Source organism: Anomaloglossus baeobatrachus, chromosome 1 (genome assembly GCF_048569485.1).
Source record: "Anomaloglossus baeobatrachus isolate aAnoBae1 chromosome 1, aAnoBae1.hap1, whole genome shotgun sequence".
Lineage (NCBI taxonomy): Eukaryota > Metazoa > Chordata > Amphibia > Anura > Aromobatidae > Anomaloglossus > Anomaloglossus baeobatrachus.
The window spans coordinates 667,332,003-667,345,606 of record NC_134353.1 but is presented as its reverse complement, the minus strand read 5'-3'; the positions used below and the strand labels follow the sequence as shown (position 1 = coordinate 667,345,606).

Genomic DNA, 13,604 nt, shown 5'->3' with positions numbered 1-13,604 from the left:
AATTAAATCTAAGGGTATGAGCCTACGAATCGCACACACTGTGTCCAGAACAGTCGTCTCTTGAGGAGATGCAAGTGTTCTCCACAGGAGACCGCAGCTACCTGTGCCCATGATCAGGGTTTGGGCCGCTGTGGACTTTCACTGTGTTCTTCCTGCTGAGAACACTTGCATCTCTACAAGCAAAAATTGACATGCCGCGACTCAGAAAGCCACGCCGCATGTCAGTTAACGCTGCGGAGAAAAGAAACACTGAGCATGGGATTTCTAAATATCCAATCCACTGCACTTCTGATACAATGTAACGCTTTGCGTCCAAAATGCTGCTATTCCTGATCGTGGGAATGTATCGTAAAAGGAAAAGACAAACAACAATGTAAGCAAGCAAGGAGGATAAATATTACATATGTACAGTATATATATTTATATTTCCATGGTGGAAAAATACACACTGTCGTTAGTGTTCGCATATCAATGCAGCAGGAGCTGCTTTGAAAAAGCATGTTGTCATATATTCCCTGGTATATTACATTGCATTGGATTTCAACATCAGTTTCTTTTTCATAAGCTTCGTTCACACATAGGGGAATTGACCAAAAAAAAAAAAAAAAATGGAAAAAAATAGTTGGATAACATGCAACAAACATGCAAACAAAACATTACAGTTCAAAAGTTTGGGGTCACCTAGATAATTTTGTCTTTTCCATGAAAATCATACTTTTATTTATCAAATGAGTTGCATAATGAATAGAAAATAGAGAAAAATATATACCTAACACGCTAACATTCATATACAATTACATAATGTAAGTGATTGAAATATATAGTGGTTACCTGTATATGCTTAAATATATTTTTCACTTGAGCACCAGTGACTTTCATTTGAATAGACAATATAATCCAGACATTGACGAGGTTAGAAATAATGATTTTTACTTGAAATAATAATTTTCTCCTTCACACTTTGCTTTGGTCACAGAACGCTCCCTTGCAGTAATTCCAGCTTTGCAGACCTTTGGCATTCTAGCTGTTGATCTGATGAGTTAATCTGGAGATTTCACCCCATGCTTCCAGAAGACCCTCCCACTTGTTGGATTGGCTTGATGGGCACTTTTTGCGTACCATATGGTCAAGCTGCTCCCACAACAGCTCAATATGGTTGAGATCTGGTGACTGGGCTGGGCACTCCATTACAGATAGATTACCAGATGCCTGCTTCTTCCCTAAATAGCTCATGCATAATTTGGAGGTGTGCTTTGGGTCATTGTCCTGTTGTAGGATGAAACTGGCTCCAATCAAGCGCTGTCCACAGGGTATGGCATGGCGTTGCAAAATGGAGTGATAGCCTTCCTTATTCAAAATCCCTTTTACCTTGTACAAATCTCCCACTTTACCAGCACCAAAGCAACCCCAGACAATTACAATACCTCCACCATGCTTGGCAGATGGCGTCAGGCACTCTTCCAGCATCTTTTCAGTAGTTCTGCATCTCACAAATGTTCTTCTGTGTGATCCAAACACCTCAAACTTCGATTCGTCTGTCCATAACACTTTTTTCCAATCTTCCTCTGTCCAATGTCTGTGTTCTTTTGCCCATATTATTCTTTTCCTTTTATTAGCCAGTCTCAGATATGGATTTTTCTTTGTCACTATGCCCTGAAGGCTAGCATCCCGAAGTCGCCTCTTCACTGTAGACGTTGACACTGGCGTTTTGCGGGTACTATTTAAAGAAGCTGCCAGTTGAAGACCTGTGAGGCATCGATTTCTCAAACTAGAGACTTTAATGTACTTGTCTTGTTGCACAATTGTACAGCGGGGCCTCCCACTTCTCTTTCTACTCTGGTTAGAGCCTGTTTGTGCTCTTCTCTGAAGGGAGTAGTACACACCGTTGTAGGAAACCTTTAGTTTCTTGGTAATTTCTCGCATGGAATGTCCTTCATTTCTAAGAACAAGAAAACTGTCGAGTTTCGCATGAAAGTTCTCTTTTTCTGGCTATTTTGAGAGTTTAATGGAACCAACAAATGTAATGCTCCAGATTCTCAACTAGCTCAAATTTAGGTCAGTTTTATAGCTTCTCTAATCAACAAAACTATTTTCAGCTGTGCTAACATACTTGCACAAGGGTTTTCAAGGGATTTCTAAACATCCATTAGCCTTCTAACACACTTCGCAAACACAATGTACCATTAGAACACTGGAGTGGTGGTTGTTGGAAATGGCCCTCTACACACCTATGTAGACATTGCATTCAAAACCAGACGTTTGCAGCTAGAATAGTCATTTACCACATTAACAATGTATGAAGTGTATTTCTGTTTCATTTAATGTTAGCTTCATTGAAAAAAAAGTGCTTTTCTTTAAAAAATAAGGAAATATCTAAGTGATCCTAAGCTTTTGAACTGTAGTGTATATGCAGCATTTCCTCAGTAAAACATGCAGCATCTCTATTCTTAAAGAGTCCCTTCTTTATTAACCTTAGGGCTCAGGTCCATTAACACCAACGAGTGCAATCCGATAAAACATCGGATTGCACTCGCACCAGTGTTAATCAGGCAGTGTCCATATCGGCATGAGAAAAGCATCCCATCATGATGTGTTTGGCAGAGTCTTGGCTCACATGCACCCATACAAGTCTATGCAAGAGTGTTAAACATCGGACTGCACTCTGTCATCTGAGTGCAGGGCGATATACGCAGAGTCAGGCCGGGGAGAAGATCAAGAAAGTTCTCTCTCCCTCTTCTCCACCAGGGCTGTGGAGTCGGTAAGCCAAACCTTCGACTCCGACTCCGACTCCTCAAATTCTCTTGCACCGACTCCGACTCCGGCTCCTACATATATTGCTTATAGTTAGGTGAAAAATTTATTGTAGTACATGAATATGTGTATGTGAACATCAGACATTTAATAATTTTTATGATACAATAATCAAGATATTTGGATAGAACATAAAATATATTTATTGGAATACAACTTTAGAACACAAAAAACTGTAATAAATTGTAAATATGTAATACACTATGTAATATACAGTAGATTACATATATATCTTGTGTGTGTGTATATACACTGTATATATATATATATATATATTATATATATTACATATTTACAATTTATTAGTTTTTTTGTGTTCTAAAGTTGTATTCCAATAAATATTTTATGTTCTATCCAAATATCTTGATTATTGTATCATAAAAACAATTAAATGTCTGATGTTCACATTGTACTACAATAAATTTTTCACTTAAATATAAGCATTATACTAAATGTTGTTATTTAGTAAAATATTCAGCACATTCTGCATTGCACTCCTGTCCCCAATTTATTATATATTTTAGGAGTCGGAGTCGGTGCATTTTATACCGACTCCGACTCCGACTCCACCAAAATGAGCTCCGACTCCGACTCCACGACTCCGACTCCGACTCCACAGCCCTGTTCTCCACAGCTGTGATTCAATCGCAAGATCGGATCAGAGTCGCATGACACTCGGCTCACGCTTGCAGCAGAGCCCGAGCTGAGGGTCATTAGCATGTCATGTCTGATGCTCTCACATCGGAGGCGGATCTCAAGTGGAACCAAGGCCTTATGCTCGGTCTCTGGAGTGTGGGGACCATAATGTAAGCTGGAAGGTATAGTTGCAGAGCCAACCATCCAGCCGCTGGAGAGCATCATGCATTGGTCCTGTTAATCAGAATAGAAACCATGCACAATACTCTTCGGGTGCTGTGTGGTTACCCGGATAGCTCAAATGTTTTCACCATTTTAAACTCCATACCTACCTCAAATGACTGCATCCATTTTTAAAAAATGTGCCCCCGAAATTAATTAAAATTTTTATCTGCAGTATTTTATTAATTAGTGATGAGCGCGCACTACCATGCTCGGGTGCTCAGTACTCGTAACCAGCAGTTGGATTCTCAGATGGGCTCCACTTGAGTACCTGAGTGTAATGGAAGTCCATAGGGACTCGAGTATTTTTACAGGAAATTTTCCAGAGAAATGCTGGAGTCCCCCATGGACTTCCAGTATACTTGGGTATTCCAGTGTCGCCCATCCGAGCATCAAAATAACTGCTCGTTATGAGTACTGAGCACCCGAGCATGGTAGGGCTCGCTCATCACTAATTGTAGCTTTTTACATCTGCCACTAGAAAAGTTGATGTCAATACATTTGCAGGACCTGGCCTATCATCAACTTCAGTAATCTGTGGCTCCTGAACAGATTAAAGGGAACCTGTCATCAGAAATTTTGCACTAAACCTAAAAGATTCCCCCTCTGCAGCTCCTGGGCTGCATTCTAGCAAGGTTCCTGTTCTTTATGTGCCCCCTTTCTGACCAAAATAAAGACTTTGTAAAGTGGTACCTTTTTGTATTCAGATCTTGCTAATGGTACACGGGGGCGGGCTCTCTGGTGTCCGTTAGTCTGCCTCCTGTCGCTTTAGGCCGTCCCCCATCGCGCAATTTCAAAGAGGTGACGTGAGGTAAGCTGGCCAGCGCTTGCGCAGAACGGTGGAGGCAGCCGTGAAAGCTCGTGCACGAGATTATGGGCGGATACTTGCTGATGAAAATCACAGCGCCGCCCATAATCTCGCGCATGCGCAACACGTCACCAGCGGTCACACTGCACATTGCAGTCCCACGAGAGTGGCACAGCGCATGCGCGAGATTATGGCCGCCCATAATCTCGCGCATGTGCAACACGTCACCAGCGGTCACACTGCACATTGCAGTCCCACGAGAGTGGCACAGCGCATGCGTGAGATTATGGCCGCCCATAATCTCGCGCATGCGCAACACGTCACCAGCGGTCACACTGCACATGGTGACGTGTTGCGCATGCGCGAAATTATGGGCAGCGATGTGACTTTCATCAGCAAGTACCCGCCCATAATCTCGTGGTCACGCTTTCACGGCCGCCTCCACCGTTCTGCGCAAGCGCTGGCCAGCTTAACTCACGTCACCTCTTTGAAATTGCGCGATGAGGGACAGCCTAAAGCGACAGGGAGGCAGACTAACGGACACCAGAGAGCCCGCCCCTGTGTACCATTATCAAGATCTGAATACAAAAAGGTACCACTTTACAAAGTCTTTATTTTGGTCAGAAAGGGGGCACATAAACAACAGGAACATTGCTAGAATGCAGCCCAGGAGCTGCAGAGGGGGAATCTTTTAGGTTTAGTGCAAAATTTCTGATGACAGGTTCCCTTTAAAGATGTTTTACCATTTTGTTGCTACAGTGTCTGTAAATCCTTTATCTAGCTGAATTATCTGCAAAATTGTTACAACTCTGTCAGCACTTCGTCTCAGTTCTGATCCTCTTCTCTATACCTTCCTTCTCGCAATGGTAGAAACAACAGCACAAAGAGGGGTTGTACAAAGATCTCTACAATGGAGAGAGAAGCATGTACAGTCTCTGGGAGGGTAGAAAACACAAACTATAAAAAACGAAAAAACACGAAGAGGACTTTAGGGCAGGACAGAAGCTGTGATGATATATGAGCTAAAGAAAAATGCAGCACTGTGAATACACACAAAGCTCACATCCAGCATGTATTACTGAAAGAGACACTCCCACAAGAGGAAATATCTGAAACTAGAAATAGGCTACAAACTGTATATTGGGATGCTAAAGATGAAAGAAGAAATGAAGATTGTACAATGAAACATAGTGCAAGTTTATTAACTAAAAGGTATCCTATAACATAGAAAAAAAACAACATTTTTTTCATGACAAATTTGTCTGTCTTTAAACACATTACATATGGCAGCTCCCTAAGAATCATCTGCTAAGTCAGTAGGTGACCTTGTAAGAGTACGTACATTTATAAGTTTTGGCTACTGTTTGGCATATACGATCAAGAGTTATATATCAGACAGTGGCACTCTCTGAATGGATGGTGTCTACCATAAGCACCATCCGGCTGTAAGAAATGTACACTGCAAAAAAAAAAGTGTGTTCGTCAGTCTTGTGTTCTGTACAGTGAAATCTCCATTACTTTCCTAGTTATATGAAGTTTTGAATAATAATAAGTTGAATACTTTTTTTTTTTGTTTAATATTACCAAGGACCAGTGTGTGCTGTAAAAATGATAAACTGCTGTAATCGCAATGTGCATCACTACCAAAACCAGCATGTATAATGCCAATCAGCTGCACGAGGTGGTAAATGTATCTTTTGCTCGTAGCGTACAACAGAGTTGAGTTTAACAACAATCAGGAAACCTTTAGCCATAGGGCAGTACAAATATAATAATAGCTTTTCACTGCAAGTCCTAACCTAAGAGCGGCAATGGCATACTGCTGACCATTCATCTGAGCACTGAACAAAAACAGAGCAGGTAAATAGCGGCCATTGTTCTCATTATAGCATGATACATGTACCTCTGAAACGCTTCAAGATGCCCGAGACATCTGTCATTTCTGCAGAATATCCTTACGGTTTCTAAGGCTGCTTCCACATTTGCGTTATTTTGCATCCGTCACAATCAGTTGTGTGACTGATGCAATGGATGCGTTGCAGATAGTGGCACAACTGATGTGACTGATGCTGCAAAACAACAATCCGTGGTTTTGGGGGGTTTTTAAGTGTTTTACCGGCAGCCGGGTGATCAGCTGATCGTTCACAGTAGCCAACCGCCAGTCAATCAGCTGATCATTCACAAAAGCCAGCCGCCGGGCGATCAGCTGATCATTCACAAAAGCCAGCCGCCGGGCGATCAGCTGATCATTCACAAAAGCCAGCCGCCGGGCGATCAGCTGATCGTTCACAAAAGCCGGGCGATCAGCTGATCGTTCACAAAACCCGGCCGCCGGGCGATCAGCTGATCGTTCACAAAAGTTGGCCGCCGGGCGATCAGCTGATCGTTCACAAAAGCCGGCCGCCGGGCGATCAGCTGATCGTTCACAAAAGCCGGCCGATCAGCTGATCGTTTACAATAGCTGGCCGCCGGGCAATCAGCTGATCTTTCGGCCGTCGAGAAAGAGACATTGATTTCAATGATTAAACACAAGCTGAGCATGCGCAGTGAAAAAAAACCGGATTCCACCGCTCAAAAAACGTTACATGCTGCATTCCTGCCTCCCGATGGTCAGTCGTTCCAAGACTGATCCGTCATGCAGCAGATGCAACGCAGCGTCATCAGTCGCAATCCCTCGTCCATACAAGTCTATGGGGAAAAAACGGAAACCTTCAAAAATATTTTGCAGGATACTGTAATTCCTCAAGGTGACGGATTGCAACTGATGCAAAACAACGCAAGTGTAAAAGCAGCCTTAGTGTTCATGGCCAATGCTGTGGAATGTAAATGGCAATATATAACCCCAGCACTCAAAAGGAATTAAATGGTCAAAAAATTTTGATGCAAATGAATTTATTAAATATTAGACAGACTGCAAAGTGAACCTCAACAAGAGCAACACCACCGACGTTTCGGCATAGAGCCTTTCTCAAGGTGGTTGCATCATGTACAAGAACAGGAACACGTGGGTCACAATGGACAACCTAAATGGGAGAATAGAAGTCAGGTTCTTCACATTTGCAGAATGTGTTCACTTGCTGGGAGTGCAAATAACATAAGGGGAGGTGAGTAAACGCCTGCAGGGATGGCCTGTGGAGCACAGCAATGGCAGAGGTTATGGCAGCAGCAAAACGTCGCTGGTGTTGCTCTTGTTGAGGTTCACGTTGCAGTCTGTCTAATATTTAATAAATTCATTTGCATCAAAATTTTTTGACCATTTAATTCCTTTTGAGTGCTGGGGTTATATATTGTCATTTACAGTATCCTTTACCTTTAAGCACCTACTATTAGCGGTTGAGCCTGAATTTACGATTGCCACGATGCTGTGGAATGTGTCTTTGTACCACTGTTCGGCTAATTTGCAACTAAGTTGAAATTTAACTACATACCTCCCTATATAATGTGAGAAAGGGTCAACTATACCTAAACTACAAGTACCAAGCACCCGAGCATGGTAGTGCTCCTTCATCACTAATATACACCCAAACAACGTCAACATATTCACCTAGGGGTGTACTCCCTTTTGTTGCCAGTGGTTTAGAAATGAATGGCCGAGTGTTGAGCTATTTAGAGGGCACACCAAATATACACTGTTAGGCCCGTTTCACACGTCAGTGAAAAACAGTGACGTTTTTCACTGGCGTGTAAAACACGCACATGTCCCTGCGTGTGCCGTGATTCACGGCACACGTGGGTTGTCTAAGTGCAATCCGGGCTCCGTTCTCCGTGGCCCGTGATTGCATTTAGCGATCAACTCACCTGTGCCCGCTCCCGCTCTCCATGGTGCTGAACACTCCCGCGGTGCAGCATCCGGCCGGCGCTGACCCCCGCAGCAGCTGCTTCCGGGTCGGCTGTGTTGTGCATAATGAATATGCGCGACAGTAATGAGCCGGCTCAGAAGCAGCAGGCAGAACGGGCTGCAGAGAGAGTCGCTGGAGCCGGGTGAGTAAAAATGATTTTTATTTTACATGCATGTTTTTTTCTGGCACGTGTTTCACGGATCACACCACTGCGTGGTCCGTGGGATATCAGTGATGCCAGAAAAAAATGGACATGTCTCCGTGCAGCAAACACGGACACGTGTGTACGCTGCACGGAGACACGGTCAGTGAAAAATCACTGATGTGTGAGCAGACCCATTGATTATAATGGGTCTGTGTATGTCAGTGATTCTGGTATGTTTAAAAAAAAAAAAAAAAGCACAAACGTACCAGAATCACTGACGTGTGAAAGGGGCCTTATGCCGAGGACACACGGCGTTATGTGCGAGTCCTCACATGAGACTCTGCTCACTCTCGCAGCAGTGTCATGCGAGTGTTATGCGACTGTGGTCCAATCTTGTGATCAGACCACAGTTGCGGAGGGGGGGGGCGGTCCTGCAGAGGGGGGGGGGCGGTCCTGCAGAGGGGAGGGCCGGCGCTGCGGTGGGGAGGGCTTTATCTCCCTAACTCCTCTGTTGCCAGCTGATGCGAGAATCACACTGCTCTCGCGGTACACCGGTGTACTGCGAGTGCAGTGCAATGTTTCTCTCGCCCCATAGACTTGCATGGGTGCGAGTGGAACAGGATCGCATTCCGCTCGCAGCATGCTGCAACTGTTTTCTCGGTCCGATTAGGGCTGAGAAAATAATCGGTCATGTTTGCTGCCCCATAGAGTAATATTGGTACGAGTGGAATGCGACTTCGCATTCCACTAGCACTGTTTTTCTCGCCGTATGTCCTAGGCATTAGGCTGAGGCCACAGAAGCGTATTGCATCAGAGTGAACCGAGTGTCATGCGACTGTGATTTGATTCTGCAATCAGATCACAGTTGCGGAGGAGAGGGGGGGATTAATCTCCCCATCGCCTCCATTGTCAGCTGATAGGATTATCACACTGCACTCCGGTGTCATTTGAGTGCAGTCCTATGTTTCACTTGCACCCATAGACTTGTTTGGGTACAAGTGAACTGTCACTTGTCATGCAAGTCCGATTAGGGCTGAGGAAAAAAAAAAAATCGCAGATGGGAATGGCACAATAGAGTAACATTGGTCTGAGTGGAATGCGATTTTACTCACCGTGTGTCCTAGGTCTTATACAGGCTGTACACGGATTACTTTACATTGTATTAAAGTGTCAGATCTTCAGTGTTGTCCCATGAAAAGATATAAAATATTTACAAAAATGTGAGCAGTGTACTCACTTTTGTGATAGACTGTATATACACCTAAACACATATCGCCCCCCCGGATAATGTGAGGGCCAACTGTACCTACATACACATACACCTTAACACATATCGCCCTGGATAATGTGAGTTAAACCTGTTAGGTCCCCTTTGCACTCCAAGCCAGCAGCATTGATACCTGTATGCCCAAATTCCCTGCCTAACCAGCCCTATATAATGCTATTAACTAATGTGAATGTTCAAAAAAAAGCTATGGTACTTATATAACCATCACTGTTCTATGCTAATTAGGCCTTGATTAGTCGCAGGGGCATGGTGTCCTCAGACTAGTTGGTCCTCTTTCCGTGTTATCACACCCCTGTGGATGTGACACGAGCCGGCATCACATGGAGGGTCTGAGTTAACAACGTTTTCAGGCCAGAATTGTGTCGTAAAAGTCGTGACTTGATGTTGAGCCTAAATTTTGCGATTTTTGGTGTTTTCATTGAGTTTCTACAAGCTCTGACAAAATGGGGGAAGCTGGGGCAAAGCAGGACAGGGACACCATAGCTCAGCCACTTCATGGCGAGGTGTTGCGCTGTGTGAGAGATTTCTGGCGTAGCCACTCGTCAGACGCTGCTGATTTATGAAGAAGCGCGTACCGTGAAAATATAGATAGAACGTGTATGTGAAAAACTGCAGTCTGAGGCTGCTTTCACACATCAGTTTTTTGGCATCAGGCACGATCCGGTGAAAAAAATTGATGCGACATATCCGCCAAAAGCCGGATGGAACGCAAGGCCATCCGGCGCTAATAGAAGTCTATGGGGGAAAAAATGGATATGGCGGCAACAGACGCCGGATCCGTTTTTTCAGGTTTTTGCCGGATTGTGGCTGATGATGTGTGAAAGCTGTCTGAACGAGGCCTTATGTCCCTTCATCTCATGCACACATTCTGGGAGTCCCGTCTTTCTGGCGCTCTGTGGACCATCTCCCACCACTTTCGGTTGAATGTAAGAAACGTTCCTTACGCTACGTTTGCTATCGGTTTCCATTTCCCGAGGGGCAGAATACACCAAATCGACACATTACAGAAACAATTTCTTTCTAATAGAAGTCAGATACGACAAAGGAAGCTCCGGTCTGAGGCATCTGCAGGGGCATGCTTTACATTCTCTATTCTAAAGAAGTGCAGCATCTAAAGTCACGGTGTGGGGCACAGGTACATATACACACTGGTACATATTAGGGGACGGCAGCGATGCTGCTATACATATATACACACTGGTACATATTAGGGGACGGCAGCGATGCTGCTATACATGTATACACACTGGTACATATTAGGGGACGGCAGCGATGCTGCTATACATATATACACACTGGTACATATTAGGGGACGGCAGCGATGCTGCTATACATGTATACACACTGGTACATATTAGGGGACGGCAGCGATGCTGCTATACATATATACACACTGGTACATATTAGGGGACGGCAGCGATGCTGCTATACATATATACACACTGGTACATATTAGGGGACGGCAGCGATGCTGCTATACATGTATACACACTGGTACATATTAGGGGACGGCAGCGATGCTGCTATACATATATACACACTGGTACATATTAGGGGACGGCAGCGATGCTGCTATACATATATACACACTAGTACATATTAGGGGACGGCAGCGATGCTGCTATACATGTATACACACTGGTACATATTAGGGGACGGCAGCGATGCTGCTATACATATATACACACTGGTACATATTAGGGGACGGCAGCGATGCTGCTATACATATATACACACTGGTACATATTAGGGGACGGCAGCGATGCTGCTATACATATATACACACTGGTACATATTAGGGGACGGCAGCGATGCTGCTATACATATATACACACTGGTACATATTAGGGGACGGCAGCGATGCTGCTATACATATATACACACTGGTACATATTAGGGGACGGCAGCGATGCTGCTATACATATATACACACTGGTACATATTAGGGGACGGCAGCGATGCTGCTATACATATATACACACTGGTACATATTAGGGGACGGCAGCGATGCTGCTATACATATATACACACTGGTACATATTAGGGGACGGCAGCGATGCTGCTATACATATATACACACTGGTACATATTAGGGGACGGCAGCGATGCTGCTATACATATATACACACTGGTACATATTAGGGGACGGCAGCGATGCTGCTATACATATATACACACTGGTACATATTAGGGGACGGCAGCGATGCTGCTATACATATATACACACTGGTACATATTAGGGGACGGCAGCGATGCTGCTATACATATATACACACTGGTACATATTAGGGGACGGCAGCGATGCTGCTATACATATATACACACTGGTACATATTAGGGGACGGCAGCGATGCTGCTATACATATATACACACTGGTACATATTAGGGGACGGCAGCGATGCTGCTATACATATATACACACTGGTACATATTAGGGGACGGCAGCGATGCTGCTATACATATATACACACTGGTACATATTAGGGGACGGCAGCGATGCTGCTATACATATATACACACTGGTACATATTAGGGGACGGCAGCGATGCTGCTATACATATATACACACTGGTACATATTAGGGGACGGCAGCGATGCTGCTATACATATATACACACTGGTACATATTAGGGGACGGCAGCGATGCTGCTATACATATATACACACTGGTACATATTAGGGGACGGCAGCGATGCTGCTATACATATATACACACTGGTACATATTAGGGGACGGCAGCGATGCTGCTATACATATATACACACTGGTACATATTAGGGGACGGCAGCGATGCTGCTATACATATATACACACTGGTACATATTAGGGGACGGCAGCGATGCTGCTATACATATATACACACTGGTACATATTAGGGGACGGCAGCGATGCTGCTATACATATATACACACTGGTACATATTAGGGGACGGCAGCGATGCTGCTATACATATATACACACTGGTACATATTAGGGGACGGCAGCGATGCTGCTATACATATATATGCTCTGGACATATTTGGGAAGTTCTCCAGTGTAATGTTACATCAGCTCTGCAGCCCTTAGAGAAGGAGCCCCTAACATGTGCCCTATGGAGCCCTCATGCCATTCTCCATACATGTGCACAGTCAGGACCTGGTGCGTGGGCTCCAGCACTGCAATAGTTACTGGTTCCCACTGCCCCGGAAGGTTTTGCAGGCAGCCCAGTGCCCTTGCAGTGTGACTGTGCAGCACAATGGAGGTAGCCGGACACGTGTGCGCCCCCTCCCAGGAGACTTATGTAGCGTCACCACTGACCTCTTTATACAGGGAACCCAGCGGCTGCTGTCCTGTCTGTCCATTCTGAAACATGGCTCTGTACCCACAAGCCTGCCCCTTCTCTTCCGCCCCCTCCAACAAGTTCACACCGCCTGCCCAAGTCTCCTCTCCTCACCAGCTATTTCCTTACTACTCACTAGCGGCCTCTAGCGGTGACGTGTGAGACTGGCTGTCATAGCCACACAACGGAGCAAGGGCACTGCTGAGGACGGCCGAAAGGGGCGCTGCTAGACTGCTCACTGAGCGGCGTGGGACCACATCTATACCCTATTAATTATTATTTTTCCTTCAATTTTAGCAGCCAGGATTATTATTTTTTTATTTATTTTTTTACTCTGTTATTCAATTTTTCTGCAGAAAAAAAATTGTATTTTCCAGCTCGGTTTTCTTTTTAGGTGAATATTATTATTATTATTATTATTATTATTAATAATTATTATTATATTTACTTTAATTTTAGCAGCCAGAATTATTAATATTATTTTTTTTACTCGGTTATTCAATTTTTCTGCAGAAAAAAAATTGTATTTTCCGGC

General features: G+C 44.3%; 1 protein-coding gene across 3 annotated transcripts in view; it reads right to left on the bottom strand.

Moving 5' to 3' along the window:
• The window catches only part of ACACB (acetyl-CoA carboxylase beta), a 352,023-nt gene that overhangs the window by 261,375 nt on the left and 77,044 nt on the right, over window positions 1-13,604 (bottom strand). Inside the window, exon 1 of one of the 3 annotated variants that reach the window (XM_075320036.1) lies at window positions 13,048-13,132. The exons of the other annotated variants lie outside the window; for them this stretch is intronic. Within the exon in view, the coding sequence (XP_075176151.1) occupies window positions 13,048-13,091 (44 nt within the window). The 5' untranslated portion in view covers window positions 13,092-13,132. Of the gene's footprint in view, window positions 1-13,047; window positions 13,133-13,604 lie in introns of those variants that run through there. 3 annotated transcript variants of the gene reach the window in all.